The sequence below is a fragment of the Macaca mulatta genome, chromosome 16, assembly GCF_049350105.2.
Source record: "Macaca mulatta isolate MMU2019108-1 chromosome 16, T2T-MMU8v2.0, whole genome shotgun sequence".
NCBI lineage: Eukaryota > Metazoa > Chordata > Mammalia > Primates > Cercopithecidae > Macaca > Macaca mulatta.
In genome coordinates this window covers 88,838,379-88,863,950 of record NC_133421.1, presented here as the reverse complement: position 1 = coordinate 88,863,950, position 25,572 = coordinate 88,838,379, and the positions used below count along the sequence as shown (strand labels likewise).

General features: G+C 57.2%; 2 protein-coding genes across 52 annotated transcripts in view; one reads left to right on the top strand and one right to left on the bottom strand.

Annotated features, from left to right (window-relative positions):
- The window catches only part of RBFOX3 (RNA binding fox-1 homolog 3), a 523,127-nt gene that overhangs the window by 431,164 nt on the left and 66,391 nt on the right, over positions 1–25,572 (top strand).
- Positions 15,015–20,513, bottom strand: LOC144336029 (uncharacterized). The gene is made up of 2 exons (XM_077973139.1): positions 20,413–20,513; positions 15,015–18,330 (listed from the first exon to the last, which is right to left on the bottom strand). The coding sequence occupies exon 2, from the start codon at positions 17,735–17,737 to the stop codon at positions 16,802–16,804; it is 936 nt and encodes a 311-aa protein (XP_077829265.1). The 5' UTR covers positions 17,738–18,330; positions 20,413–20,513; the 3' UTR covers positions 15,015–16,801.

The window sequence follows — 25,572 nt, the reverse complement described above, 5'->3', positions numbered from 1 at the left end:
TTTATTGGTTCTGTTGTCTTAGTTACTTCACCACTCTGAACCTCAGTGTCTTCCTTGGATGACATAATCCTCACAGGCTGAATGTGAGGGCTGAGTTAGGATGAAGTAGAGGCAAGCCTCCGAAAAATGGCAGCCACACATTTGGTGCTGTCTTGATGGAGTTAGACCAGTGCTCATAGTTGGGGTGAGTCCACTAACATGACCCACAGGGAAGACACCGCAATTTCTCCAGGGTTAGGTGAATGCATCCCTGACCTGTGGCGTTTGGAGCTTTCTGTAGGGGCAGTGGGAAGGCAAAAAGACATCCAAGGAACCATAGCCATCCTGAATTGTCCCTGGGAAAGCCAGAGCCTGCCGTTGCACCAGGCTTGGAACATTCACTTTCCTTCCCTCGCCCGCGGCTGTTCTGCTGGGGCGGTTGGCCATGTGTCTCAGTGGACTTCGGAAAGGTCTAGAATGCAGCCATTTCCTGGCTATTTGTGGGTCTGTGTTTTTACAGGAGCACACACAGCTGGGGCGGGCCACAACCATTACGAAACAAATAACGACGTTTAGTTTGGGACCCCGCTTATCCCATACCTTTGGAATGAGCCAGAGCCTGGAGGTAGAGGCCGCAGGAGGAGGGGCCTGGGGCTATACCAGGCCAGGCCTCTGGAAATGAGAGCTGGCGGTGCTCCAGCCTCCCAGGTGGGGGCTGCAGGTCCTCTGCGTGAGTGAGTGTTGGCGCCATATGTAGGCTGTATACTCAATCTCAACAGCACATTTGATAACAAGAGCGGGAGCAAAAGACGTGAAATCAAGCAAGACAGGAGACGTAGTTTGAGGCGCATTAAGATGCAGCATTTAAACAGGCACGCTTTCTAAGCCTATAGTCTTTCAAACTGGAAATTACCAACTAAAACCTCACCCAGCGGAATTCCGTTCTACTGAAGCATTACCCTTTTCCTGCTGCCTTGGGTTGGACCCCAGGTAGGCTGGGGATGCGTCCGTCCCAAGACACAACAGTTCTGTGATGAATTAGAGGCACTTCTTGTTGGTTCCTCTGTCTTCTCAGCCCCTCTCCCAGCAGCGTTGGTGATATTTCTGAGTTCTGACCATCCCAGGATGATTTCGGCTCATCTGACACCAGGAGAACTCCAGCTGTGCTTTGGGCTCTGGCGTTTGTTAAGAGCTCATGAGGGGTGACCCTGGGCCGCACTCACTTCATGCCCTTTGAAGCTTTCCTGCCCACTCAGCCCACCTCCAGGAGCCCCACTTAGAGGCCAGCCTAGCTCCCTGCAGGGCAGCCCGGTGCCATAGTCCCCCCACACCTGACCCCTCCTAGGAGTCCTGAAGCTTTTGTTGCTGGTGCATTGTGGCCAGTGAGGAGGGTTGGAGCTGATACTGGTCACCTTTCAGGGCAAGAAGGAGCTCATCTGATAATCTAGACCATTAGCAGGACTCCCTGGGAGGCCCTGGCCTGGGATCCGGTGGAGCAAGTTTTAGAGGATAGGAGGAAAAAAACCCAAGCTCGAAAAATGGGATTTTGTCACGGTAATTACTTTATTATTAAACTGCAGTGTCCTATAAAAGAGAATCTTATCATTCTGTCCGATTGCATGCCAGTAAACGGCTATGGGGGAGAGGGCTGTGAGTGCCTTAAAGTATTGTAAGGGGAGGGGAGGGGGCTGGCGGGGGGAGAGGGACCGACCCTGAGAGGACCCGGGGCCTTCTTGGGGCTGCGCTTCGTGAATTCTGTTGCTTTTGCTCTCCATGTGTGCTCAATCAAGGTGAAATCACAGATCGTCTCCCTTGCCGAGGTAAACATCACCAGGCACCGGAAGCTTCCGTGGAGGATGCGGCGTTTCCGTGCAGCTTCACGGTGCCTAGCAATTGCTTCTTGGAGTTGTTGATAGCAGAGCACGTTCCCTCCGGTTGTGGAACCCAAAGGCTCCGCCGAGGGGCCGGGGGATTCTAGGGTCTGTTTTGAGATTCATTAGGAGGCACTGTTCTTATTAATAATCATTCTCTCTTCCCTCTAAGGTAGCGAGGCTGCTAATCACAGGCATTTTTAATCAGGATTAATTACTGTGGCAGACGTAGCACCGCCCTTGCGCCTTGCGTTTAGTCTCTGTTCCGTGGGCTGTTGGTGCCTCCCCTGTTGACTTGGTGGGATTCCAGGAGCCCCGTCTGAGACAGGCTGGCTCGCGGGTCGGCATGGGTGGCTAGAGAGTATCCCGCCGCTGGCCGGTGGGGGGAGGAGGGCACTGAACAGCAGCTTGTGCACCCGTGGCAGCGTCCTTTGCTGCCCAGGTCTAGACTGCTGGCTGCAGCCACATCCGAAAAATTGTCCTGTTCACTGGAGAATTTAACCAGACAAGTAGTTGAAGTCGGGTGATGTTAATTCTGAATGAACCCACGCAGCGGCCCTGTGCCCTCGCTCTCTGGGAAGGATTGGGGAAGAGGATGGCCCTCGACCCTCGCTTTGAGCCGCGTGTCCGCACAGGTGAGACCTCTTCACCCTGATGTCTTTTGGTTACTGAAGTAGCTCGATTACATTCATGGGTTCTTCCCCAGTTTCATTCCTTGGCAGCTGACGTTTGTTCTGGAATCTGCCGAGGGTGTGGACACGCACGTTATCCGTTGGAGAAACCGAGGCACAGGGAGGTTAGGTAACATACTACCTCAGAAAGCTTCTGAGAAGCAGAAACTGGATTCCAGCCCAGGCAGCCAGATTCCAGAACTGGGGCTTGAGTCCATGTTGCTTTCTCCTGAACAACGAAGATTCGGGAAGTTCTGGTCCTTTTCCAACCACTTTTCTTGGCCATGTGCAAAAGAAAACATGCATTATCTGGAGGCTTCTCCAGGCTTAAGCTCTTTCTTGGCTTTCCTGCGGGTCTTTAGCCTGAGCTCCCCGAACCCTGACACCCAGCAATGTTTAGGAGATTCGTTTGGGTTCAGAAAAGCAGAGGGTCCAGTCTCGGAAACCTCCACATAGTGTCTTGTTCAGTGGGTTGAGTGGGTTTCTCTGAGCAGGGAGCTCTGGCTGGCTGGACACAGGATAAGCATGGCTGGTGGGCGTGGCTGGGGGAAGGAGCCTGTAGGAGCTGGGCAGTGATGGCTGAGGAGAAAACTCTGGCCCCGGGCACCGATGGAGGCTGCTCAGTGGAGGAGTGGTGGGTTGCTCAGTGTTAAGACCAGGCAGGGCATGTGGGCTGTGTGGAGTCAGCAGCCTCGGACCTCCAGCTTCCCTGGGGGTCGTCTCTGCTCAGAGACTGGGGCTCCTCCCAACATGGACAGATGTGTGTGTCTCAGGGTCTGGAGAGGGCCGGGGCCAGGGATGCTCCAGGCAATGGGGAGCAGCTAACTCTGCGCTTGACAGAGTGGTAGGATTTTTCAGTTCCGTTAAAGAGGCTGCAAAACCTCATCTGGACGACTGAGCAGACTAAGGTTTGAATCATGTACCAGTTCCCAGCAATCGCTAGTAAAATCTCCCCCACCCCTGCCCATGGAGGGTCTAAGTACCAGGTCCACCTGCACCCAGGCTCTGGGATGGACATGGAGAGAATGCCCATCCCGACCTGTCCCACCTGAGGACCCGGGCTTGGTGGGCAGCATGGGTGTGCCAGTGTGCCCCCTGGCCAGCTGGTACAGGCCAGAGGAGCAGGTTTGGCTCACGGAAGGGGGTAAGCTGATGGCCATGTGGCATGCTGGGAGGTTAGCAGAGGGCAGGGGAGAACGCTGCAGCCATGCAATGAATGTGCCTCCGGCCTCTCCTCTCCAGCCTGGCACAGCGGGCGTCTGCTGCCTGCTAGACCTGCGGGGCAGACACTGAGCCACACAACTTGGGAAGCACAAAAGGCTGCCGTCCTTGGAGGAGGTGGAGGCCAAGATATCCCAGCCCACGTGCCCTTCTGTCTCCTGTCCTCTGGTCCTGGGGACACAACCCAAAGGTGGCTTAAAGCAGAATATCAGGTTCCAAGGGTGGGGAGAGGACGGGGGTGAGAGGAGGCGGCCAGCGGTGGCCTTGGGCCAGCTCTGGGGAGGTGCTTGCAATCCCTGGCACCCAGCTCAGCCCAGGCTAGGCCCATGTGGCACTTGGACCAGGACAGACAGTCCCATGGGCAGGCATCCAGAGGGAGGTCTGGAGCTCCTGGCGGTGTGGGACCCAGGGGGCATCGTGGGGTCAGCAGGGACCGGAGGAGGCCAGTGGATTTCGACTCGGTCTGGGACAGCAGCTGGGACCTCCGTGAAGGAGCTTGCAGGTCACCGTCTGTCTCTTCTCTTGGCTTCCTTCTCTGGAGCACCTGTCTCGGAGCTTCCTAACTGGCCTTAACGCTTTTTCTTCCACCTTCATGATCAGCTGTGGCCCCTAGAATTTTCCGTGCTTTTAATCTTCTCTCTCTTCACCTTTTTCTTCCTTCCCTGCGTAATTTCTCTCCTCTCTGCCACAGTCATTTTTTTTTCTCTGCTTCTCTCCTTCAGGGAGAGCCACCCCTACTTCCTCCTGGAAGATTCCAGCCCCTCTTCATCCTCCAGGCTCTAACTAGGCCCCCGGGCAACCCCCTCCAGGCAACTCATCCACCAAGCAGTGACTTGGCTTGTCAGGGGCCGTGCGTATCTTGCAAATCGCATTACTTAAGACCAGCAGGACTGACTGTGACTTCTTGTATTACCAGCACAGCTGGAACATGGCCTTTGGTTTCCTAGTCCCTCCGGGGCAGCGAGTTCAGCTCTGGAAGGAGACCCAGTTGGGGCCGGGGGGCTTGGGCCTGGGCAGGAAGCCTGGGACTGCTCTGCTGAGCTGCCGGGCTCATGCCGTGGACCCTACTTGGAGGGTGCTGGGGGCTCTGGTGCCAGCAGGTCCAGCTCCAGCTGTGGGCAGTGGGTCCCTTACCAGCTCAACAGAGATGGGCCCGACAGCCACAGAAGGGCAATGGAGCAAGTCTTGTCTCTGCTGGGCCCAGACCTCTGTGGGGCAGGCAGGGTCTTTGTATCCAAGGACCATGCCCTTACCCTGGGGTCCCTGCACAGCTCAGGGAATTGACAGAGGAGGAGAAGGCAAAGAGGTGGGGCGTCACCGTCTCCAGAGGACGCCCTCCGCAAATTCCTCCTGCAGCCGCCGTTTGGGCCAAGCACCGCAGTAGGCCCTGAGTTTAGAGTCGGGAGTAAAGGACCCTGTCCTGCCCTTCCTGGGGTTCACAGACACAACCACAGAACTTGGTCCCCAGGGCGACAAGCACATCTCTCCAGCACTGGCTGTGAGGGTGTGTCCGAGCCCCCAGGTGGTCAGAGAGAGTAGGGAGTCCACCAGCCGTCTTGCCCTTCCAGCCGGGGCATCTGTGTCTAGGCCTCAGGCAGGGTTTTACATCTTCTCTCCGGAGAGCTTTTGGGGGTGCAGAGGGTACTGCGCCCCACAGCTCGGACCTGCCGCCCACCACCAATCCAGGCCTTCCGAACAGCCTCTTAATCACCCTCAGAGGCACCACCCCAGGAGCCGGCAGCTTGGGCGTGCCCAGCGTCTGAGTTGTGGTGAGTCAGCTTCAAGCATCTGACCCTGGGGAGCTCGTCCAGGGAGCACTGGGGAGCCAGGGCAGCGGGGCGGGAGAGGGGTGGTCTAGGCGGTGTGTCTGCCAGGCTCTGGACCGCCTGGAGGCAGGGAGGAGGCTGCTTCATCACACTCCAGTGGGCAGCACGCCCGCGGGAGAGGACCCCAGTCACCCCACCCTCGGCCAGCGCCCACACCGGGAGATCCTGGGAGAGTGACTCCGTGCCAGCCTTGGGAGTAGTCGTAGGTCCGTGTCCATGTGAAGCCGTTATGACAGGGACTCCAGAGGAAGGGGATGAGTGGGGTAGTCTGCTGTCCTGGGCCCTTCCAGTGACCAGCCTGGTCACCTAGTGTGAGCCCCTGGTCCCTGGAGCCTCAGTTTCCTTATGTGAAAGAGGAGGGATGCCAGTTGGGAAATGACAGGTGCTCAGGGTCAGGGACCCCACGCTGCCCAAGTGCTGTTCAGCCATGTGTCCTTTGGCCATCGCCAGGTGTGCCCACCTGCATATCAGACCCCCGTGAGTCACCACTGCCCTGGCAGAGTTATGTGGGTGGGGAAGGGAGGTCGAGTGTCGCTGAAGAGGCAGATAGACTTGCCAGGTATGGAGGGAGAGGAAGTAAGAGGCAGGAGGGGCTGGGGAGTGCCTGGGCGGTGATGGAGAGGGGCAGAGGAGGCCCTGAGCTGAGGCCTGCAAGCAGGGGAAGGAGGAACCGTTCCAGGCAGAGGCCACTGGGGATGAAAGTGCATTTTGCTGGGATTCGTGGCTGTCACCCTTCTAGGGGATGCTTAGCTCTCCTGTGCCCAGGTCACCTGCTCCTAGGCCTCAGTCTCCCTTAGACAAATGTCACCTGCTCCTCACTGTGCCAGGTCCTGTGCTAAGGGGGGCAGTGTGTTGTGTGTGCATCAGTGTATGTGTGCGTATGAATGACTGCATTGTGTGCATGTGTCTGTGTGCGTGTAAGTGCAAGCGAGTGTGCATTGTGTGCGCGTGCATGTGTGAGTGGTTGTGTGCATTGTGTGTGTCAGTGTGTGTGAGTGGTTGTGTGCATTGTGTGTGTCAGTGCGTGTGAGTGGTTGTGTGCATTGTGTGCACGGGCATGTGTGAGTGGTTGTGTGCATTGTGTGTGTGTCAGTGCGTGTGAGTGGTGTGCATTGTGTGTGTGTGTCAGTGCATGTGAGCGACTGCATTGTGGACGTATGTCAGTGTGCGTGTGTGATTGCATCGTGTGCATGTGGCATATGTGAGTGCATGTGAGTGTGAGTGTGTGAGAGTGCATTGTGGACGTGTGTCTCTGTGTGCGTGTGTCTGTGTGTGTGCGTGTGTGACTGCATTGTGTGTGTGCATGTGTGGCTGCATTGTGTGCATGTGTGTGCATGTGGCATGAGTTTGAGTGCATGTGAGTGTGCAATGTGAGTGTGTGTGTGTGGGGGCGGGGACTGACCATAGGGCAAGGCAGAGGACAGCTACGTGGTAGAGAGCACTTTGTCCCTGCCCCAGGAATCCTACCAGGTGTTTTCACCCTGGAGGTTTCCTTGGTCCCCAGCACCAGGCCAGGGGAGAGGCCTTGTTCTCCCCATTTGGGGCTGAGACGCTCGCCGTTTCCCTCTGCGTCTCCTGGTGTAGCTGAGCAGATGGGACTTCAGAAGGAGCTAGACCAACAAATTCAGGGGAACTAAAAGGAAGATCCAGTGACCCTGGGGTCAAGGGTAACTAAGATGTCGCTGACACCCCCACCCCCCACCCCCCACCCCCAGCAGGGCTCCACTTCAGCACGTGGCGTGTGCACAGCTCTGTACTCAGCACGGGGAGAGGGTCTCAGGAAGACCCAGGGAGAGTCCATTCCGATAGGTGGATGGTATAAAAACATGAAGCCATCTCCAGCTGCATGGCGAGGCGCGGTGGGAGAAGGCCTGGGGTAAAATCAGGAAAGTCTGAGATCCAGGCGTGGCTCCAGCTCACTGTTTTCCTCCCAGGCCCCCTGCTGTATCACCCAGTGAGCAGACGGGATGGGGTCAGAGCCACCCAGACCTGCTGGTGCATCCAGTGCTGTGCTGTCACTGCCAAGCCACTGTGTGTTTCGGAAGGTTGACCAGGAAGATCAGCTAAAGGCATCAGGGGCATTTAACTGGGATCTTAGCTGACCATCTTCAAAAGTCTGCAGGTGGACCCCTTAGAGATAGTAGGCCCTTCCCACCAGGCAGCACAGGGCTAGCAGGACTGGAGGGTGGGATGGCAGTGGGAAGACGACCTCCAAGGACGTCTCCAGTGCTAATGCCTTTAGCATCGGCTCTCTCTTGAGGTGTAAGTTCCGTGTCACCAAAGGAATTCAGCAGAGGCTGGCTGGCTCTCTGAGAGGCTCCAAAACAACGCTGTCCAATAGGAATACAGCGTTTGCCACAGGAAGGTTTGCATTTTCTAGTAGCCTTTATTTATTTATTTATTTATTCATTCATTCATTCATTCATTTTTGAGACAGAGTCTCGCTCTGTCATCCAGGCTGGACTGCAGTGGTGCAATCTCGGCTCACTGCAACCTCCGCCTGCTGGGTTCAAGCAGTTCTCGTGCCTCAGCCTCCCAAGTAGCTGGGATTACAGATGAACGCCACCACGCCCAGCTAATTTCTTGTATTTTTAGTAGAGATAGGGTTTCACCATATTGGCCAGGCTGGTGTCAAACTCCTGACCTCAGGTTATCTGCCCACCTGGGCCTCCCAAAGTGTTGGAATTACAGGCATGAGCCACCTCACCCGTCAGTAGCCATTTTTAAAAGGTGAAAAGAAACAGATGAGATGAATTTCAATCGTACATTTTGTTTAACCCAGCATACCTCAAGTCTTATCCCCCAGAATAATCAGGATGAGATAAACTATTAGAGACCGTGAGCATTCTTGTGTCTGTACTGTCTTTGAAATTGGGTGTAGATTTTACACAAACAGAACATCTCTGTTCAGACGAGCCACATTTCCAGGACCCATGGTCACATGTACTGGTCACAATGTACTGGCAGATCTAGAACATTCTTTCCTGATGGACACAGCAACTCTAGAGCTTCCCTACTCCCTCTGGTCCTGCAGTAAGGAGAGCCAGCTAGAAGCACAGACCCTCCGGCTCCCCAAGCCTCCTCCCTTGGAATCGCCATCAGATGGAGGCCCAGGGAGTCACACTGATCTAGAACATGAGGAGCACCAGGGGGACCTGGATGGGGTGGCCTCGAAGAAACTCCCGTGGCCACAGGCCTCAGACGAGACTTAGACCAGTCCCCTCCCAGCTCCTGCCCCAGGCAACAGCAGGCTGTGTCTGTGACAGTTTTCACGAACTACCTGTGGCAAAATCAGAATAATGTAGTCATGGTTTTCATAAAGATAAAGACGTTCACTTTTTGTGTTGAAATGCCCATTTTTGTGATAGCAATATCTGCCGTTCATTTTTTAAATGTCCTTATTTGGGAAAATAAAAGGTTGGCAATTCTTTTTTTTTTTTTTTTTTTTTTGAGATGGACTCTCACTCTGTCACCTAAGCTGGTGTACGGTGCTATAATGTTGGCTCACTGCAACCTCCACCTCCCGGGTTCAGGCAATTCTTGTGCCTCAGTAGCTGGGATTACAGCCTTACAGCCGAGTAGCTGGGATTACAGGCGTGTGTCACCACCCCCGGCTAATTTTTATATTTTTCGTAGAGACAGGATTTCACCATATTGGCCAGGCTGGTCTCAAACTCCTGAGCTCAGGTAATCCGCCTGCCTCAGCCACCCAAAGTGCTGGGATTACAGGCGTGAGCCACTGCGCCCAGCCAAAGGTTGGCAATTCTAATGGATCTTCCCCCTCCTCCACCCTTTTTGAATTAAATATTACAGCTGAGTGCGGAGGCTCACACCTGTAATCCCAGCACTTTGGGAGGTTGAGTTGGGAGGATCACTTGAGCCCAAGAGTTTGAGACCAGCCTGGGCAATGTGGCAAGACCTTCTCTCTATTTTTTTTTTTAGTTTGTAAAAAAAAAATTAATTACATGTTAGTAATTAGTGTGATTCAAAAGTCTGGAAACCAGAGATCTAGCTCAGGGGTCTGTGGAACAAATCTGTCCCACTGTCTGCTTTTATTTTTTAAAAGTGTTGTTGGAACACAGCCTCGCTCATTGGTTTACGTGTCGTCTGTGGCAGCTTTTGCCGGGCGACAGCAGAAATGAGCAGTTGCAGCAGAGACCATATGGCCGGCAAAGCTCTAAATATTTGCTCTCTGGCCCCTCGTAGAAAACGCTGGCCAATCTCTGGCCTACACCAGCCCTGTCCGCAGATGCCAGCGCAATGGAGCCACGGACGATGTTCGGTTTTCTAATAGCCGCATCTGCAAAAGTAAAAGGAAGCAGAGGAAATTTGTGCTCATGACGTGTTTTGTGTAACCCAGTCCAAACTGTTTTCATTGCAACATTTAATCAATGTACACATGATTGAGATATTTGGCATTCTCTTTTCATGCTGGGTCTTCAAAATCCACTGTGTAATTTTCACTCACACCCCACCTCAGTTGCTCAACAGCCACGTGGGGCCAGTGGCTGCTGAAGTGGACAGCTCAGATCTAGAAGGAATAAGGCTTATCTCCATCGGAGATCTAGGCAGGTGTCTCAGGAGCAGGGCTCTGCCCTCCGTGTTTGGGGTCCGGACCTGTGGCAGTGGATCTGTGAACAGGACCATCCACATGAGGGCGGCAGTTTACATGGACAGACACAGGGTTGAGTGGGTTCCCCGGGGTTCCTGGAGCAGCTGGTATGCGGGGTACAAGGGAGTGAGTGTTTCAGGCTCTAGGCTGAGAAATTTTGACTTTTCCCAGTAGGCAATAGGGAGCCACAGAAGGTCTTTGAGCAGGGAGTGACAGGATCAGATTTACACGTAAGGAAAGTTCAACTGGGGTGGAAAAGGAGGGGCTGGAAAGCTAGAGACTGGGGACGGCCGGAACAGGGTGTGGGCAGGGGCAGCAGTAGGGACAGAGAAGGGTGAATGGGGAAGCTTTAGCAGGAGAGGTATACCTGGGAGGCCTAACGGACAGACCACGGAGGGGTCCTTGTAGAACAGGTGGTTTCTGGCTTCAGGATGGTGCGGACGCATGGTGGATGGGATACTCGGGCCTGCACTGACCAGGGACTCCCCCCCAGCCCTCAAGAGCCCCCAGGCCCTGGCTCCCTGGTAGAGAAAAGACCTTCCCTCCCCTGGTCCTGGAGCCTTCCCTCAGGCTCCAGGCTGGGGCTGCAGGCCCCTGGCAGGGGACTCTCAGGTCCGGCTCCTTTATCTCCCCTCTGACCCGTTTGCCTGGACTGGAGCTGGTTCCCCAGCCAGACGTAAACACCTGGCCGTCCTGGAAGCTTAACACTGTTAACCTGTTGTTCTCCGTAAACATCTGGCCTGAGCCCTGCTGCAGCCAGGCAGCTCCTTCCGGACCCTGCCCTTCCTTCCCCTTCCTTCCCTCCTTCCTCCCTCCTCCCTTCCCCTTCCTTCCCTCCTTCCTCCTTTCTCCCTTCCCCTTCCTTCCCTCCTTCCTCCCTCCTCCCTTCCCCTTCCTTCCCTCCTTCCTCCTTCCTCCCTTCCCCTTCCTTCCCTCCTTCCTCCTCCCTGCCTGCCTTCCTCCTTCTTTTCTTTCTTCTCCCCTCCCTTCCCTCCTTCTTTCCTCCCACTTTTCCTCCTTTTTTACTCTCTCCTCTTCCTTTCTCCTTCCTTCTTTTCCTTCCTTCCTTCTCTTCTTCTTTCCTCTCCTCGTTTCCTTTCCTTTTAATGATTTGTATCTGTGGGCTTTACATACCATAAAATTTACTCTCATGAAGTGTACAGTTTCATGGTTTTCAATATATTCTCAGCGTTGTGCAGCCATCACCACTTCTAGTTCCTGAATATTTTCACCATCTTAACAAGAACATCATGCCCAGTGGCAGCCGCCTCCCGTTCTCCCCACCCAGCCTCTGCCAGCCTCCCAGCACACCCGTGTGTGGCCTTCCCACCCGCCTGTGAATTTGCCTTTGGGGGCTGCTTCATGCCATGGGACCACACCAGGTGGGGCCCTCAGTGCCGCCTCCTGTTTCTTGAGGGCTGTAGTGTGCAGGGTACCATGGTGGGAGCACATGGACTCTGCACTGAGGGCTTGCAGCCCTGGGGGAGGCAGACGGGGTCCTGGGTCCTGGGTGGGGTGTGATCTTAGCTGGCTCTTAGAGGGGCCCTATGGGAGCAGTTTGCTGGCAGGTAGTTGTCCTACCTGCAGTGGGTGAAGGAGCAGGGGAGGAGGAGAGGGACAGCCCACCGCACAGCCCAGGGGGTGGTCCCAGCCCTTCCCCTATATGGAATCCTCACTGCTACCCCAGCATCTGAGTTCAGGATGCCTAGGGTGTGTGAAAAAGAAAAAGCCCCTCCAGTGAAACCCAGGTTGCCGACTGCCCTGGGCCCAAGCAGAGGTGGGCACCCTGCTGCGTGTCTGAATCGGGGCTGTGAGCGCTGCCTTTGTCCCTCTTACAGGTCCCAAGTAGAAAATGACACCGGGATTCACACGGTCCCCTTATGGATCCGCCCTTTGCAGCTGGGCTGTTTCCTGGGAGCTGAGCAGGACCAGGAGGCCATTCGGAAGGTCCCCCACTTAGCGGCAGGTGTGGCGAGAGCCTGCATCTGTGTTTGGGGTACTGGTTGTTTCCAAGGGTGGCAGGCATGTATCACGGCCGCGTGTCTTGGGCCGCGGCTGCATTGCTATGGATCTGGTACCGTGAGTACCAAGTGGGCTCTCTGCCCTACCTGCATGCATCTTCAGTGCCTTCGTGACCCAGGGCCAGGCGAGGGTGCACCCGGCGTGTAAGCCCAGCGGGAAGACAGGGTGAGCCGGGAGGATGAACCAGCAAATGGGCCACATTCCCAAACACACTGGCTGACAGAGGAGACCACAGCTCTGTGTCTGCTGGGCCACCGCAGAGAGGCCACAGCCGTGGCCTGTCCAAGGGCCTTCCCACCTCAGTGCATTCATCAGCGGATGTGGACAGGCAGGCCAGGCCGCCCACGCCTGCTCAGTGACCCCTCTCCCCTCAAAGCCTGTTTCCTCATGGGCCAGTGGGGGTGAGGACACCTCCTGGCTGGCAGGGTCGGGGGGCCACAAGACATAGGGTGGCTGTGGGGTCAGCCCCCATGGGCAGAGGCCTCTTCTGTTCTCTCAGGCTGTGGATCTATGACATCAGGAAAAGAAATTGCTAAGATAAGGTCACAAAATATATAGTTTATCTTGACTATTTCCATTTGGTCAATTCCCAATTTAAACCCATACTGAGGCAGGTGCCATGCAATTGTGCTATTCATGAGTTGGTGTGGGGGGGTTTATTTTAATTAAGGGTTGGAAGTATGCTTTGGAGGCCCTGGTTGTGGGGTCCCTGCCTGGTGGGGGGCCCACCCCCGGCGAACCACACCTGCCTCTTCAGGGCCCTGCCGGTCAGGGGTCAGGCTGCAGCGTGGTCAGAGGACTCAGGGATGGACCTCCCGATGGAGGGTTGGGGCATCAGAGCCCTCTGGGCTCCTTAGCCTCTGAGCTGGCCCCACTGTTTCAGGACCCCGTAAATACAGCGCCAACCACCCTCCCCAATTACCCAGCCCTCACCCAGCCCTGGGGCTGGGGTCTGGCCAGGGACCCCCACTGCCCCCCACTCTGTGGTTGGAGGTGAAGGGAAAGGCTTTTACCTGGGGAAGGCCCATCTATGTCTTGCTCCCTCCTCGGAAATCCATAGAGCCTTTGGAGGCTCTCTGCTGCCCCTGGATGAGTCCTGGATGAACTCTGAGAGGATCCAGATCCCCAGAGAGGCAGCTTCTAGGGTCCCTGGGGCACCTCCAGGCCCTGTGCTCTGGCTCCAGGGTGCCCTGGACCCCAGGTAGGGCCAGGGTTGAAGGGGCCCCAGGGTAGCTGGCAGGGAGAATTTAGAGCGAGAAATCTAGACAGGGGTGGTGGGACTGCAGGGGATCCACCAAGCACCCTCCCTCTGGGGGGACAGGCAGACCGCGACTGGGGCTGTGAGTGAGCCCAGGGTGAGCGAGACAGACCAGAAGACAGGCTTGAGTGCCTGGTTCCCTCATCTGTAAATTGGAGTCCTCAACCCTGCCAAGCTTGTGATGGCCAGGAAAGGACTCCATGACCCATGGGAGGCTGCTGGGGGATCATACGGCCCCATGAAAGCCAAGGTCCCATGGACCCACAGCCCTCAAATCAGGCCTCCTTGGAGGATGCTTAATAGGAAAGTAGAGCCTGATAGAGACCCCAGAGGGAGGGGAAGAAGGGGCCCCCCAGAGCCTGATGGAGACCCTGAGGAGAGAACAAGGGAAGAGGGGGCCCAGCACTCCCCGAGCCTGGCACTGTGCCTGGCACTGTACCTCGGCTTGTTCCTGGCCATGTGCCTGGCACTGTGTCTGGAAGTCTCTGACTTGAGCCTCCAGCAGCCCCAGGATATGATCGATCTTCCCATTTGACAGAAGAGAAAAACTGCGGCCCAGAGTGGCTGAGAAGGTTGCCCTTGTGAGCGCATCTGTGGTGGGGGTGGAGTGCCCACCTTGCCAGGGGTCTGGATTTCCTCGTGGTCCCTTGTTTGAGGCTGTCTCTAGGCCCCCAGAGGCATGGCCACTGGTCTCTTCCCCTTCTTATTTTCTAACAGCTTTATTGAGGTGTAATTTGCATACTGTAAAATTCAGTCTTTGGAAAGCACAATTCAGTGACTTTTAAGAAATTCACAGTTGTGCAACCATCCCAGAAACCAATTTTTGAATTTCCATCACCCAAAAAGTTTATTGGCAACTTCCCTTTGTTTTGATTCTCCCACTGAGCCCAGCCTGGCATCGACACTCTGACCTGGCTTGGGCCAGCCCTGGCAGGAGGGGTGGGTGGGCTCTGAGTGGCCTGGGGGCTTCCCTCGGCCAGGTGGGTGGTGAGGGCCAAGGGCCTGCATCCCCACCTGTGCGTATTCATAGGGCGGGGCTCCTCCCCCGGACCTCAGTGCTGGGGTGTTGGGCCTTCGCCTTCCCTGAGGCTCTGCCCTCCCTCGGGACCCTACCGAAGCCCCGTCAATTCCCTTCCCCCATCTCGGCTCCCCGTGGGTGGCTCCTGGACTCCCCTTCATCTGTGGCTGAGGGCTGAGCCTACTTAATTCTTTTGATCTTGGTTCAGACGTCAGCCCCTCCGGCCATTCCCATTGCTGCATGGCTCAGTCTCGGCTGCCTGAGTTGGAGCCCGGGGCGGCCACAGCTCCTGGAGGGCTCCCCACAACTGCCCTGGCCTCCTTTCCTGAGCATAGCTCCTGCCGAGGCTCCCCTCCCACGGGAGGCTGCGCTGGGGGGTGCAGGAGGGAAAGGAGCCCCTCCTACACTGGTGTTTGCCTGGAATTATACCCTCCAGTTTGTCTGGAGCCAAGGTTCACCCTCACCTGCCCAGGGTGAGCATGGGCCAAGTCCAGGTTTGTATCCATCTGTCGTGCCTGGTTCCAATCACAACTCTGATGTACGCTGGGTACAGATCTGTGCAACATCTCACTCCAGCTCCCTGGGCCTCAGTTTCCCTCTGTGTAAACCCAGCGCCTGTGGGCACATCCCTCCCCAGCCAGTGCATGTGGGTGCCCTGCAGGGCCTTGGCTCACAGCGTCCTCAGCAAGCCCGCTGCATGTCACTGGCTCCCAGACCTGCTGTGGGCAGAATGCCCACAATCTCAGGGCGTCTCATGGTATCTGCTGCTGCCCTGCCCTCCTTTGGGATGATCCAGGTAGGCACGGGGCCCCCAAACCAGGACTCAGTCCCGAATGATCCTGTGACCTGGCCTAACTTCTGGAAGCTTCCAGAACCTGGCGGTGGGGCATGTCCTGGACATGGACCCCAAGCCCTTGTGCAGGTCTGAAGATCGTCACTGAGGCACCTGCGGAAGGAGCCAGGGAACCCAGCCAGTGAAGCCAGAATTTCTCCAGGGGGGCCCCAGAGCCAGAAAACGGGAGAGCACTAAGAATGGGATTTAAAAGTTCATCCCGTCACCCCCCGGGACGGCTGGCATGGAGGAATCGGGATATGCACCTGCCAGCTCTGCCCAGGGGCCCCCGCCACCTGTCCCCCAGAGGGATGGGACCCCACTGTGCCCTCCTGCAGCTTCCCCAGGTACCCCCTCCTCCCCAGGCTTTCCCAGATCAGTCTAAAATGAGAACCAAAGGAAATGAGGAGCCGGCACTTCATTTGTGAGCTGCATTGTGTTGGGGGCTCTTAATTAGACCTAATTAGACTAATTAACTTTCAAATGAGAAACTCGGATTTTTTTCTCCGCCCTCCCTCTTTCTCTTCACTCCCCTTTCAGAAGATGACACAAGGATAAATATTTGAATGGCTCACCGCAGCCTGGGAGGGGGAAGCGAGCCCAGAGGGCTGCGCAGGAAGGCGCTGGAGGGCAGAGGACATCAGCCCGTGGCTCCCGCCTCCCGTCCCTCCCCGCTGCTCCCCATGCCTCCCCGTCGTCCCACCCTTCCTGTTAGGTGTGGCCCAGCTGCGTTTGTTCAGGGGCCATGTCAGAGGCTCCTTCCTCCTGGCTCTAGAAAGATGAGCGTGTGGTCTGGTCTTTCCTTAGCAGATGTTGTTCTGAGGGTTCATTTTCTTCCCAGCGCTAAGGGTGGAAAGATGAGTGAAACGTTGGGTCCCTTGGGTGATTCTGGTGCAGGGAGGAGAGGGGCGAGGGAAGTTAAGGGTGAGTTGTGCCCTCCAGGGGCTGCAGCATTTTCTGCAGCTTGGCTCTCCCTGGCCCTCCCAACCCGCTGCCCAGGCACATGGGAAGACCAGCTCCTGGGGCATCAGGGCAGCCACCACCCAGATAAGGCTCCCAGGAGGGCCCCTGGACCCCTAGCCTTCCCACTTGGGACCTCCGCTGCCCAGAGAAGGGCTCACCTCCATGAACCGAGGAGTGCGTGCACTTTTGTTTTGCTCCGCCATACTATGGCCTGACGCTGGGCCTCCCACCAAGGGCCAGTGGCACCATTTTCATTGGCAAAGTTGGCCATGCACCAAGGCACCCAAGGTGTTAATTATGTAACGCCTCTCCCCAAGACTGAAGGGGCGAGGTCCCGCCCACCCCCAGGAGAGTCTCTCACCAGGCAGCAGAGCCCCCGTCCTGCACCCAAGCTGCGGACTCCACAGCCAAGGACAGTCCAGCACCTGTGTCTTGGGGGTCTTCAGGGTTAAGTGGGACGACCCCACGAGCTCAGCACGGTGCTGCCCACGGGAAGTCCTCAGCCTGTTGGCTTCTCCCAGCTGCTCACTACGCCCTAACCTTGGGCTCCTGCAGAGCAGCTGTACTTTTCTGCCCGGGCGCTGCCGCCACCGCCCCTGCCAAGTGGGGACCCTGGGGTGCAGCCATGCCCGCCCCTCCCGGAGGCCTGGAATCTCTGGGATCTTCTTGGCCCACTCTTTCCCTCCCCCGTCCCAAACCTTGAGCTTCCCCATCTCGCCCTTTCCCGAACCCTGGCACAGAAGGATTCCTGGAGCCAACACCTCCAGCTTCCATATTCATTTCCCTGCTGCCTCTGTCTGAGCTGCAGGGTGGAGGTGGGCCTGCCTGCAGAGGAAAGCAGGAAGCTGCTTCTACTGATATTCTAGAATGTGCTGTATGGTCGGCTGCGGGGCAGGGGGCACAGTCCCCCCTCCCGGACACCAGCCGCCTCCAAGTGGCCGCAGCCTGTTTGCATGGCTCAGCATAATAGTTCAGGAGACCCGGGCTGGGTGGGCTCCAGCAGGCCTGTCTGGACGCCATCTGGCCCAGAGACACCCACAGCACCTGGGCAAGGAGGAGCTGAACACAGGAGACCCGTTCTACATCTGGCGGTCCCAGGTGCCTGAAGGAGGTGGGGCACCCTGTTGGCAAAGCTTCTGCATCAGCCAGGAGGGAAGCAGGCGGGGTGCAGGTGGGTGGGGGGCATCCGTCTGGGCCTTCCCCACCCAGGCAGCTCTGCACCCAGTGCCGGGTGGGCAGGGCGAGGAAAGCACCAGGCTGGCCCAGGCGGCAGCAACCTTCCCGGTTCCCATCTTGCCCTCCAGCTGTGGGACTTCCCTGACTTTTTATGTTGCCAGGGTTTCTGGGGAGAATGTTCTCCTGAATGACAGGATCTCTGCAAACCAGAGGGGTCTGGGGCAGCGTCAGAAGGACATTCGGATGCCCCGGCCTTTCCGCTCTGCCCCACTGCAGCCCGAAGAGCATCCCTGGAGCTGTGTTTCTGGCTTGTTCTCAGTTCCCCCAAAGGCTTGGGGTCCACACCTCCGCTCTTGACACCCTCAGAACACTGAGGCCGTGAGGCCAGGAGGCCCCGGGCCTGTGGCTTTCCCCAGGTGGGGCAGGAGCAGTTGCCCCCTCTGTGAGACTTGGTGTTCAGCCGAGTGTGCTGCCCAGCCCCAAGGAGGGAGCTGGCCCAGGTCAGAGAGGGACCCAGCTGGGGTCCTGGGGCCGGGTGCTCCCAGGTGAGATGGGGGAGCGGTGGCCACACCCTGGCCAGAAGTTGCTTTTCTCCCCCAGCTTGAACCATTCTGTTTCAGGTTGGCAGTGAGGTGGGCACAGTTTTGGTCCCGCCGTCACCCTCTCTCCCCCAGACAGCCCTGGCGTGCCTGTGCTCAGGAGCACCTGAGAGCTGCGTGTGTCAGACCTCGGTCTCCTCCGTGACTTTGTCCCTCTCCAGGTGGCACTGGAGGATGTTCTGAAAACTGCAGTTTGAGAACCGCTTGATCAGAAGCCGTGCCACTGGCTTTTTCCATTCCAGCACCTACTTCCCCAAGCCCTGAGCTGTCCTCTGCCCCTCCCTGTTCTCCCAGCCCTGCTCTCTCCGCCGTCGCCTCCTTCACCTGCCCTGGGAGACCCCCACCCCCTCCCGCACCACCCACAGCACCCGAGGGCTTTGTTAGCACAACTCAGTTCAAATGTCTGATTAGTCCTTAGGAGATCGAGGGGTCAATTTTCCACAGCTCCTTCCTCTCCATTTAACTAATTTAACTGCACGATTGTTACAAATTTCATTTTATTATAGCCCCGCTTCTCAGTCCAATTGAATTACTAAAATCTCATTTTCTCAGAAGTGCTGAATATGTAATTAGAGGAAAAATTATGCTCCTGCCTGCCTATTAGGATGGCTCCATGCATGTGGGCTCCATGTGACATGTGACAGCCACACTGACGTCCTCCGTGTGGTGGGCCTGGCTGGAGACAGGCGAGAGGCGGGGCTGGGCGCGGCACTCCGCTCGCCGGGCTGGGGGGCCTTGTCCGACGTCTCACCTTGCAGGGTGCGCCCCGTGCTCTGTCGGGGAATGAAAACGTGTGTGCAGGCAGCCCCACGACTGCAAGAGGGGAACACCACATTAACTCCCAGATTACAAATTAAACAATGTCTGTGGGCCCTTGTAATTAAAGGGAAATTCAATTCCCTTCTAATGCCCCATTATGTCTGGCTCTGCAAGGTAAAGCTGGGATTGTGCCGCTCGTTTAATGGGACCAGAGGTTACAAGGAGCATGACCATGACCCTGAGATTTGGCCTCATTTTTCTGGCTCCCAGTTCTCAGCAGGGGCAGCTGGGGGTGGAAGGCTGTGAGCGTTTTTGTAATATGTCTAGTCCTGAATTCCCTCCCATCCCTGTCCCCCGAAAGTCCCGCTGGGGCCTCATAGTCTCCTTTGACTGTTGTGGGTTGATTGTGGCAGGAGGCTCTGGTCCCCACAGAGTGTGGGTGTGGCCAGGCACGGTGGCTCACGCCTGTAATCCCAGCACTTTGGGAGGCTGAGGCAGGTGGATCAAGAGGTCGGGAGTTTGAGACCAGCCTGGCCAACATGGTGAAACCCCATCTCCACTAAAAATACAAAAATTAGCCAGGAGTGATGGTGCGTGCCTGTAATCCCATCTACTCAGGAGGCTGAGGCAGGGGAATCACTTGAACCCGGGAGGCGGAGTTTGCAGTGAGCCAAGATCACGCCACTGCACTCCAGCCTGGGCGACAGAGTGAGACCCTGTCTCTCACACACAAACACACACACACACACACACACAAATAGAAGAGCCACAACCGGAAGAGCAAGGGCACTTCAACCACCAGCTGCAGGAACAGACAGGCCAGCTTCCGGGCCTGCACACACCCCGAGGGGCTTGGGTTGCAGGAGGACGCATTGTATCTAAAAGGTGAGGTCACTTCCTGGAGCAGCATCCCCAGCTGGTCTGCGGAGACAGAAGTGATGGGATCGAGGCGTGTGCTGGAGCCATGCGGTGCTTCTAAGCCTCCATGAAGGGTTCATTGGCAACAGAGGACGGGCTTCATGGGGCCTCTCAGTGTCCCTCCTCCAACCTGGCCTATCCCCTGGGCTCTGTGAACATCTGTGCTTCTTGCCTCTGTGACTTGACTCGTGCTGGCCCCTTCCTTGGCTTGCTTACTCTTGTACATCCTTCAAGGCTCCAGCTGAGCCACCTCCTCCAGGAAGCCTCCCTTGAGTGCCTCAGTCTAGATGACCCCACCATAGCCAGGCTTCGTTTTCTGTCCTGCTACAGATTATCTGCAGAGGGACTGCGGTGTTTCTAACCTCCAAATTCCTGGAGTTCAAGAACCAGATAGACATCTTCCTTGCCTGGGTGTTGCTAGCAGTTAGCACTGTGCCCAGCCCACGAGATTTTTTTTTTTTTTTTTTTTTTTTTTTTTTTTTTTTGAGATGGAGTCTTGCTCTTATTGCCCAGGCTGGAGTGCAATGGTGCAATCTCAGCTCATTGCAACCTCTGCCTCCTGGGTTCGAGTGATTCTCTCAGCCTCCCAAGTAGTTGGGATTACAGGTGTATGTCACCATGCCTGGCTAATATTTATATTTCTAGTAGAGACAAGGTTTCACCATGTTAGCCAGGCTGGTGTCGAACTCCTGACCTCAAATAATCTACCCACCTTGGCCTCCCCAAGTGCTGGAATTACAGTCATGAGCCACTATGCTTGCCAAGATGTTTATTAAAAAAAAAAAAAATGAGCGATTGAATGAATGAATGAGGGAGTCCCAAGTCCTGCTGTCCCTTCTCAGAGTTTTCTGGCCCAAGAGTTTGAGAGTGGGCAGGTGGGATGTGGGGGTGCCCTGGGAGCCCAGGCCTGCTCTAGGGTGAGTTTGGGATGGATATACGGCGGGAGGGACAGCTGCAGGCTTGTGACTGCCCCACATACCTGGGGACCGCCCAGCTCTTAGAACTTAGGCCTTGGCCTTATAGGATAGTTGAGACCCCGGCCAGAGACCATGTTGGATCTGTCGTGCTCTGCCCTGCAGCTTGAGGTGGGAGGACACTGCCAGGCTGTCTGCTGCACGCTCACATGCTCGCACCTTACACCAGTGCCTGCATGGCCCCCAGGTCCACCCCTTGGGTGCAGGGAAATGTTGGGGTCCTAGGCATCAGGCCTGGCTCCAGGCTACCTGCATCGCCCCACGTCTGGGAGGGCATCATGCATCACACATGGATTTTTCCTCCCGGCCTGGAGCTGTGTCTGCGTTCCCTAATCCCCAGCTTCATCTACTCACGGATCTGAGGGGAGTCCCCCGGGGCTGGAGCTAGACAGTCACTACTCAAGTGGAGTGTGCCTGGGGAAGGCAGCCCCTGCTGCCCGTTGGCCCTTCCTGAGGCCAGGGAGGTCCTGAGCAGAGCTGCCTTCCATTTTGTCTGCACTTCAGAGGGCAGTGGGGGCTGTATCAACAGTGGTGGGGAGAACTGCCCCGGGATGCTGGAACACTCGGCGAACACGCACACACCCTGGCTGAAGCCTCTGAGCCATTTCGCTGCTGCCCTCGTCCTATGAGGGAGGTGGGAGTAGCGACCTGTCGTCACCCTCTGCCGCAGCTGTAGGGTGTGAGTGTGGAGGTAGTGTGTGTGTGTGGGGTTGTGCGCAAATGGTTTAGTGTGGACGTGTGTGTGACCAATGTGTACGTGTAAGTGGTGGTTGCATGTCACTCTGTGTCCCCCAGCTGCGATCATGCAGTGTGGGCATGGGCACGGTCCTGTGTCCCTACCACCCCAGTTGAACTCTTGAGTGTGTGAGTGGGTGGCAGTCAATCTCCTGGGTTCAGCTGAGACCAGGTGAGCATTTCCCCAAAGGAATATTGCTTGAGAATGAAGGGAGAATGCAGGGGTGTTCCAGGAGTCTCCAGAAGCCTGCCACAGATGCGTGTGGAGCCCAGCCCTCCCTGTGCTCCCAGGCCTTGCCCACAGGATGGCTTTCCTGTACAGCCTGGGCTAAGCCGGGGGCCTTGGTCTCAGAGCTCCTGGAGAGCCAGGGCCGCAGGCAGGCATGCCCCTGAGCCGTCTCCCTCTCCGGCTGTAGAATCTGTGAGGAGAAACTGCCTGGGCCAGCTGTACCCCGAGGACTCTCATCCCAGCCTACCCCTTGCCTCCTGGTCTCTTCTCAGTGGACACCTGGGCACCCCCAGGTCAGCTCACCCGCTGCTGGGCATTGAGTCAGAGCCTCCCTGGCCACCCAGCAAAGCTCTCAGAGTCTCCGCTGCCCAGCTCGCACAAACTCCCACTACCCGCCCGCCACGGAGAGGCCCACTCGCTTCTCGTGTGGCCTCAGTAGCTGCATCACCTTGGTGCCTGGGTGGCCTCTCTTTCTGTGAGTTGGACATGGCCTGCAGCCTCACCTTCACTGTATGAAAGCACTTAGTATACAGCAGGTGCTCAAGCAGTGTTGGTTGGGCCTTTCAGCACATTCCACACCGTCCCTTCCTCTGCACCCCTGGAAGCCGTGAGCGTCTGTCTCTGGGAGCCCCAGTAACTGTCCTGGGGCAGCAGTTGGGGATGGTAGAGAAGTGTCTGCCATGTGGGCTGAGCCAGATCCCTTTCCAGGTCCCTAAAAATCACATAAATTGGGGCTGTGCCTGCAGCTGGGCTCCTGTCCTGGACATCTCCATGCCCCGCTCAGCCCCGGAGCCCTTTGTTCATTTGGGTTTCAGTTTCTCCTTCCGGAAAACAGTGAGCTCCAAGCCTTAGCCGCCTTCCTTGCCAGCCTTGGTCGGGCGTCCTTAGCAAGGGCTATCGGGAGCAGACCCTGCCTGCTTCTGCTCCTGTGGCTGTTTTTGTAGGGGCTCTGACTGGGGTGTTTGGGAGTAAGCTGGCATGAGAGCTGCAAGCGAGGTGCCCAGTGCCCCGGCCTCGGGGGAGTGGGGAAGTGTAAGAACAGGAGCCGGTTTGCAGTGCTCCCTGCAGCCTGCTCAGCCTGCTCCAGGCTCTTCACATCTTAAGGGGCTCACCACAGCCCGAACGGTGGGCACATTGCTATCCCATTCTACAGTAGAGGAAACTGAGGCACAGAGGGCATAGGAAGCCTGTCCAGGGTCAGCCAACTAGTAAGCAGCTGTGTTGGTCTGCCACAGACCAGGCGGCGTAAACAACAGGTGTTTCTCCTCTCGTGGTTCTGAAGGCTGGGAGGTCAAGATCCAGGTGTGGGCAGGGTTGGTTCCTTTGGAGGCCTCTCTTCCTTGGCTGTGGATGGATGGCTATCTTTGCCCTGTGTCCTCACATGGTCGTCCCTCTGTGTGTGTCTGTGTCCTACTCGCCTCTTCTTGTAAAGACGCTAGTCATTGGATTAGGGTCCGCCCTAATGACCCCAGTGTCATGTAATCACCTCTTTAAATGCCCTGTGTCCACGCATAGCCACATTCTAAGGTACTAGGGGTTAGGACTTCAGCGTAGGAGTTGGAGGGGGTGATACAACTCGGTGGATCTCAGCAACAGAGGCAGCTCCCCAGGGCCATCCAGCCCCACCTGAGCTTGCAGTCGCCTCCCCTCTGCTGCGTCTCCAGACGTGCAGTGACCATAAGCAGCACTCATTGTTCGTCCGGGGCTGGCCAGCCAGGGAGTGGGGTGCCCTTGGTCATCAGGACCACCATGTGCCAAGCTGGGTAGGACAGGGCACTGCCAGCCTTAAGAGGTGGTGGTGAGGACAGCGTGGGCCTGCGAGGGACTGTTCGTGCCCTGGCCTCTGTCCCCCCGCAGAGCTGGCTCTCCTGGGACAGGGAGTGGGGCTATGCTCAGGGCCCAGGGCATCTCAGCTTTTAGGGACTTAGGGAGACCCAGCCCCTGCACAGCCTTACCCCTGGGTCCTCAGACTTCAGCACACTGAGTCCTTTGGGCACGTCAGTAGGTGGCATCAGCCATTTCTCGCTGTCTGTGGGCTGGATTTGGTGACCCAGCGGGAGGCCAGGCATCCGTGTTCTTGGCAGGCTCCCTCGGAGGGTCCTGATCAGATTCTGGGGCCTTACGGGGAGAAACTTTGCAGTAAGTGTCTGTAGAAGGGATGCATGGATGGTGGTGGGCTGTCCACAGAGGGGATGGACAGCTGTGGGCTCTTGGCTAGGCCACAGGGCCTGCAGACTGGACAGTGCCTGGGTGCTGATGGACACCAGCCCAGGGCGAAAGCAGAGGGAGTGTGAGGACAGAGTGGGGCCCCTGGGGTGGAAGACAGGGAGTAAGAGCGGAACCCAGGGCAAGACACGCAAAGGAGAGAGCAGGGAGGTGTCTCTCTGGGTCCCTGGGGGCCCTCCAGAGGCCCCAGCCCTTCAGCCGCCTCCCCCGCCTCCCTGGCCCACAGCAGCCGCTGAGGAGAGCGCAGGGGCCGCCGCTCTGGCCAGGGAGGCTGCAGACCAGACAGTGTGGCTCCGTAGCTTGCCAGGGATGAAATTCTTTCTCACCCAGCCACCACAGTGGGGCAAACACAGCCAGCCAAGGGCACAGAGTCCCTGCGCCTGCCAGCGTGCCCTGTTTCCTCCCAGGACTCCTGAGAAGGGCCAGTTCCCATCTGCAGGAGCCGAGGACTCCAGCAAGCCAGGCTCACCCCGTTCTGCTGTCCAGCTTGGGGGCCGACCAGCCCAGTCTGTACAAGGCCAGACAGCACCTAGGCTAGGCTCTCCGGGCCACACAGCCTCTGCTGCAACTCCTCAGTGATGCTGCAGTAGTGCAGGCACAACCGGAGACCATGTGTGAGTGAGTGGGTGTGGCCAGGTTCCAATAAAACTTTATTTACATAGAGAAGCAGCAGGCCAGATTTGGCCCAAAGGCTGGATTTTGTGTATCCCTGGTCTAGCTGACCATGGGGACCCTAGGCCTGCCCAACTGGAGACGTGGAAGAGGGGTGAGGGCAGCCAAGGAAACCCAGTTCCCAGCCCAAGCAGCTCAGGCGAGGGTCTCCCCTGCCCCTGCAGTGTGTGGGGCTGCCAGGCCTCTGGGGTCACTGCCCCTAGGAATGGGGGCCTTCCCAGCCGGGGTCTCTTCCTCTGGTGTAGGCCCCGGGAGGCTGGTCCAGAGAAGCCACGGTCGGTGCCTGGGTGGATGAAGAATGGAGGACTGGGGTGGCCACCACGGAACCACCAAACCTGAGTCCTGGACAGTAGAGGCTGAAGGACAGTTTCTCTCTGGGTGACCTTTTGGCATGCCAGATCTCTCTGCATCCAAGACCCCCAGAAAGTTCAGAGCCTAGCAACTGAGGTGGGCGCATCCTCCTTCCCGAGACCTTTTCCCCATCGCCCCCAAGTGTGTCAGTCTCCAGAACAGCGGCTAGATTGCGGCTCATGCACCAGGGGATGGCTAGGCCTGGCTGAGGGACGAGGCCGCTGAATGATGCCCACCTGGAAGGGCCAGGGAGGGTCTGCATTTGGGGTCTTCCCAAGAGGCCCTGCCGCTATGCACCTGGGAAGCAGCGGTGCTGAATTGGCACCAAGGCTTTGGCCTGACACCCGAGCCCTGTGGCCATTAGAGAGGAGAGGTGCGGGTGGGAACAGCTCTACTCCCAGCCACCATCGGGAGGGGAGTGCATCTGGAGTGCCTCCAACCTGGGGGTGCAGGGGTGGGCTGCCTCCTTCCAGACTGTGGCGCCCTTGGGGGCTCCCACCACCCACTCTCCAGTCCTTGCCTCCCCCATCTTAGAGGTGCTGGCACCTGCAATCTCTTGCCCACCCTGGTCAGAGAGTTGGTCATTCTCGTCTCCATGCCCCTAAGGGACGGGGTCCTTTTCCCCACCCACTTCATCTCCACCCCGAGACCCCCCCTGCC

Coding starts and splice junctions, on each gene's coding strand:
- LOC144336029 (XM_077973139.1), bottom strand. CDS start 17,737: ATGCTCTTCGGGCTGCAGTGGGGCAGAGCGGAAAGGCCGGGGCATCCG.